Here is a 6,000-nt window from a genome sequence, read left to right on the forward strand (position 1 = left end):
TCCCCAGGTTTCATTTTGTTTAGATTTTTCCAGCTTAGATTCCATTTGCATCAAAAGGAATTAACATCTCAATGTTCAATATAAAATCAATTCTAGTTTCTAGGTCCTTTATCAGTTCAAGTCCCCAGTTCCAAACAATAAGGAAAATTTGCAAATAAAAGGGGGAAATGTTTTATTTCACCTAAGATTTCATAAACCACAAACTTAAAAGTTCTTCGTCTTTTATAAGTAAAGTTTATCTTCATGAAAAATTTCACTCTCTGTTTATGAAAGCAGAAGAACCAGAGATATAACAAACTTGAAAATTCTGAGTCTTAGATTTTTTTCCTCTTCTCTTGTATGTGACGGAGATTTCTTTTATTCTACGAATATGTCTAGGGTAAATGGGAGAATCAAAAATTATCAGTTGAAATGACAGAATACAAAAAACAGAGAACCAGCTTAATAACCACATTTTTAAAAACACTTTCCTTATCGAAATAGCAAGCAAAAGTGACCTGCCCAAGTGAAAAAATATCTCCCAATGATTTGAATTTAATTTTTTGACTCTTTTACCTGATCAAGAATAAAGGAATCACAGTATCTAACTGAAAATAGTGAATATCCTATTGGTGGGAATGTAAATTGGAAAGCAGCATGGGAGTTTCTCCACAAATCAAAAATATGACTACCATTTGATCCAGCAATTCCACCTCTGCGTATATATCTGAAGGAAATGAAATCGCTATCTGGAAGAGATATCTGTACCCCTAGGTTCACTGCAGCATTACTTACGATAGCCAAGACCCGGAAGCAATCTTAGGGTCCACTGATGGTTGAAGGAATAAAGAAAATGCATAGGTATACAACAGAACATTATTCCGCCACTGAAAATAAAAGAAGGAAATCCTGCCGTTTGCAACAACACGGATGAACCCTGAGGGTATCATGCTAAGTGAAAAAGTCAGACAGAGAAATACTGTATGATCTCACTTAGATGTGGAATCTAAGAAAACCAAACTCAGAAACTGAGAACAGATTAGTGGTTGCCACAGGTGTGGAGGTGGGGGATAGGGGTAGGGGGAAATAGGTGAAGGCAGTCAAAGGGTACAAACTTCCAGTTATAAGATGAATAAGTTCTGGGGATGTAACGTACAGCACGGTGATTATAGTTAAGAATACTGCCATGTATATTTGAAAGTTGCTAAGAGAATAGATTTTAAAAGTTCACACCACCCACACCCACCCACACACACACACACAAAACTGTAATTTTGGGTCGTAATGGATGTATTAATTAACCTCATTGTGGTATAATCATTTTGCATTATATACATATATAAAATAACTATGTTATACATCTTAAGTTTAATGTCATGTGTCAATTATATCTCAATAAAGCTAGGGAAAAGAAAAAAAAAGCAGAAAGAAATTTATATGCCACCCACAGCAAACTTTAGAAATCAATACTCTATGCTAAAGAGGCCCATAAGGGAAATCTGGCCGCACACAGCTGTGTAATGAATCAATTTGTTACCGTGACAGTCATCTCAAAAGTAGAGTAACGGCTGATAGACAACAAAGAAGTCAGATTAGACACAGATGCAAAATATAAACAGAGCTCCACAAGGTTTTTGTTTTGGTTTTTATTTTATAACAAGTCTGTTAAATCATCCATTGGGAAATAAATGATTCAAGACGGACTTCCAGAAGCATTATTCTAACTTTGACATCATTTATCAGTCAATATATTTTTGAAAAAAAATTTCAGAAACTTATTTATTCAGCAAATACTGGGAGTTCCCTGGTGGTCCAGGGGTTAGGACTTGGCGCTTTCACTGCCGTGGGCCCAGGTTCAATCCCTGGTCGGGGAACTAAGATCCCGCAAGCCAAGCGGCGAGGCCAAGAACAAAACAAACAAACAAACGCAAACAAATATTATGGAATACACACTATGTGTACACTATTGTAGATTCCAGGAATAAGCAAAAACAGAGTTGCTGCCTTTATGGAAGAGAGAGAGAGCTAGCTACTAATCCTAAAATAGTAACAGAAATAAATAGAAAAGTATTACTGTTACAAGTGCTAGAAGAAAAGATACATAATGCCAGGACAGTAGCTATTAAGGAAATCTGGAAAACGTGGGAGGGGAAAGGCAATGACACTGGAATGGGAGAAATGAAGAAAGGAAAGCAGTTAAGTAAGTATGTCTGTGTGTGTGTTGGGGACGGGGAGGGCGGGAGGGTCGGTCACTGACCTGAGGCAACAGCACGTGCAAAGACCCCCAAGGCAGGAGGTAACACGGGCACTGTAACTAAAAGTCCATTATGCTGAGCCTTTAAGGGCAAAATAAAGGTAACTCCAGAGATGATGAGCAGGAACAAAAGAGAACTGGTTGTAACCAGGCATGAGGTTAAACCTTAGCTAGTGACAATTCCTAAATACCCGATTTCTCAATAAAACCTCATTCTTCTCAGACCAAATAATCTGAACATAGGCTTGTCCCCCTAGGACAAGGAAGTATAGTTATATAATAGTCTATTTTTATCCTCACGGTATCACTCACTGCTAGGCTCATTCTTAATGACATTTTGGGGGGTATTTATAATTTATACTTGATTTGAGTATTAAAACCAATTCAGAAAAGGAAAAAGAAAAAAATTAATTTGTGATCTACATCCTAAAGAAACAAATGAGAATAACAATAATACACTGAAGAAATCCCTTATGATGCCCCATAAAGTCCCTACTGAAACACTTAAGACACAACAAACCACAGAGAATCTCTGCAATTGGGTGAGGATAATGGTTTTTCATCACTAACAGAAGACGTTACTGTAGTACTTTGCACCAAGAAAGAGAAAGACCAAAAAGAAAGACGAAGGAAAGAAAAGAATCAAGTCCCACCTGGGAATCTAACCACAGTACCCTACTTCTGACTCTTCAGTTTAGATAAACCTAAAGAATAGGCACTATTTTAAAATCCTCCATTGAGAAAGAAGCTATTTGGAGAAGTCATTTAGCTTTGAATGCATAACCGCAAAAGAAATGAAACCACTGAGAAGGTCAGAAACAGTCTCCTTACCAAAGAGTAAGACTCTTACTTACTCCTACTTACTCCTACAGACTGGCAGGACCTGGCAGGATGCAAACCCCAGGCCACAGCTGTCAGCCACCCAAGCACAAGGGGCACCTCACAGGAAGTAGTTATGCTCTGAGCGCCAAAGAAAACTTTCATAGCCATTTTTGGTTGTCGTACATCCTTTATAACATATTTAGCTTCCAGAGAGGCTGTATCTTTTTCACATTTCACAAAGGTCCTCAGATATACTGAAACAATGTCTGTCTCCCTGAGTACACAGTTCTTCCCCAAAACAAGAACCTGCTGTTTTGAAAATAAGCCATTAGCAACCTTCCTCCACAGAGTCTTCTAAGCACCAAGCAGGAAGGATTTCCCTTCATCCTGTAGAATATGCAATATGAATGTGCAACGGTTCTCAAAACTAGTTTTCTCAAAAATGGTTTTTCTTAGGGAGATACTCAGCAGAAACAGGATGCCACAGGCCCATAAATGGGGAAAACGGCAGATTTTTTTTTTTCAACGCTGAAGAGGTTTCCTTAACTGCAGGACTTCTCAGAGTCATTAATTATGACTCTCTCACATGAGGGACAGTACGTGCAGCATTTCCCACATGTTCTGACTATAAATATTTTGAGGAAGCATCCCCACTGACACAGCAGTAACATTCCACTGAGAAAGGCTGGCATTTAGTACTGCACAAGGCAGCCAGACTTTTGACAGTGATCCAAAAGATCATAGTATAGTACCACACTGAATTGTAATGTATCAAGAGAAAAGGCTAACAAGATCCTTCCTTATTTTTAAGTTATCATCCTGTAATCTATAGCTAAAGGAGTTAACCCATTCTGTACCTTTCTCATGATCTAGAACTACACAGGTTCATAGCAAGCAATCTGCGGTAAGCCTTCAGTGGCTAAGAAAATGTGACTATCCAACATCTAAGTCTGAATCAAAGATCCTGATAGTACTGTAACCTACACATTACCAAATCTCTATAGCAGAGCTCCAACTTCCCCCAAACCTCAACTTTGATAATTTTATATCACATAAATATCTTCTCAGTTCATCATCAACCAAAACATAGTTGCGAATACAAGCTTGTCTGTGTAATTTCTAACACTGATTATTTTTTGACATTCAAAACTAATTCCTTTGTGGGGAAAAATCTGATACTTTATGTGAAGCTGGGCACAGTTACAGTACTCCTCAGCAAAACAACTGTACCAGGTTAATGACATAATCTCCTTAATCTCCCGCTCCTGGAAAAATATCAAACTGAGAGGCTTTTAATCTGTTAATTACATCTCATGAAATTCACATCATTCCTGAGCACTGTAAGTAATTCAAACAAAATGATTTTAGCTAGTTTTACTGACTTCTGTAAGAAAAGTACCTTAATACACACAATACGTCATATGGAAAAGGAAGGTTCTGCTGGTGTTCAACAGGTTCTCAATCACTTGCTTCCCTGAATCTCATCTGAAAGCTGAGTCTGTCTCTCTCTGTCTCTCTCTCTCTGAACAACTGCTATAAATAACCTCAATATACTGAGTGAACACAGTACCTTTCCTGGAAAACAGAGCAGGTTACTTGGCTTCATCTATTATCACTGACTAGAAACCCTGAAGATCAATACTTTGGAAAAGGAGGTCATCAGGAGGAATAAACCTTCGTCTGAAGGCCATTAAAAACACCTTCTAGTCTCTGGTCACTGCTGTAGCCAACGTAAAATGTCCTGTTCCCAAGAATTTGAAGGTTTACTTGTCCCACTGTGTACTCCATTCTGCAGGGTCTCAACACAGCCTAATCGGTGCTGAAGACAAAAGGCAAGGAGGAAGTGGAAAGAGGAAAACTACTGGGCAGGCGATGAAGTGCAAGAATAGCAGCAGAAGACACGGAAAGAACGACAGGCACACCGGCCAGGGCAGGAGGCGAGTGGAGGCGGGCGCACCCAGATGACCAAAGCCAGCAGCTGTTTCCCACCTGGAGCTTTCCTGCCCCAAACCACTAACCACTCTTCTGGGTTCCACGCCTGCCTGCATCCACGTGCTGACACCGTTTCTCTACCACAAACACTGTAAAGACCCAAAGGCGCCTCACCTCCTGGTCTGTAGACGACATCATCCTCCGTGATGTAAGACGTTATCTCCCCAGTGTCCGTCCTTTCGTAACGAGACTTTTTTTTCGGGGGCTTCTTCTTGGTCTTCTTCGTGGACTCCTCCGTGGTGGCACCATTGTCATTGTCCTCATCTTCGCTGTGGTCACTCTCAGCGTAATTTTTGGCTCCTCCTTCCAAGGTACAGCTCCTGCGTGGCCTTGAATTCTCACTCTCTCGCGCCTTGTCTCTCTTCTCTCTCTCTCGGTCCCGATCTCGGTCCCGGTCCTTCTCTTTGTCTTTGTCTTTGTCTTTATCAGCTGTCATGATTCGCCACGTGCCTTCTTCTGTCCTCTCACGGCTGGGCCTCCGTGAAAGGTAGACAGTAAGCCTGGGCTTCAGTCTTCTGAATTTCTCACTCAATTCCAGGGAAAATCCGACCACTCCAACAACCCCAACGTTTCAAAAATGCTAGGAGAGGAAAGAGAGAGCGAAATTGATTTTCCTTTAACATTTTCTCCTATTTCCTTCCTAAAAGAACGTTTTGTTAAATGACTCACTCACTCATGCTTTAGCAACTAAAACTTCTCACTGGCAACAGGAAAAAAGGTAGGACAAGTGATATCAAATTTAAATATAAACAAGTTTTGGGCCTCAACTAGCATATGGTTTGGGATTTTCGATCACACCAATAATGAAAGATGTCTGAATGCGTAAGGGTAAACTATGCTGTCTGTATGCAAATTGTTTTCTCTAACTTTTAAAGGAAAAGGTAAAGTGTACCCTAGTAAACAACATATAATGGGTACAAGTATACAAAAGGGGCTTCATAACCCATAACATT

At 39.9% G+C, this 6,000-nt stretch overlaps 1 protein-coding gene across 1 annotated transcript in view; it reads right to left on the reverse strand.

The window, feature by feature from the left end:
• The window catches only part of RERE (arginine-glutamic acid dipeptide repeats), a 257,951-nt gene extending 252,468 nt beyond the window's left edge, over positions 1–5,483 (reverse strand). The window contains exon 1 of the mRNA XM_065873056.1: positions 5,162–5,483. Coding sequence (XP_065729128.1) covers positions 5,162–5,483 — 322 coding nt within the window. The remainder of the gene's footprint in view (positions 1–5,161) is intronic.
• Positions 5,484–6,000: the final 517 nt, after the last annotated feature.

Source organism: Phocoena phocoena, chromosome 1 (genome assembly GCF_963924675.1).
Source record: "Phocoena phocoena chromosome 1, mPhoPho1.1, whole genome shotgun sequence".
NCBI classification, from domain to species: Eukaryota; Metazoa; Chordata; class Mammalia; order Artiodactyla; family Phocoenidae; genus Phocoena; species Phocoena phocoena.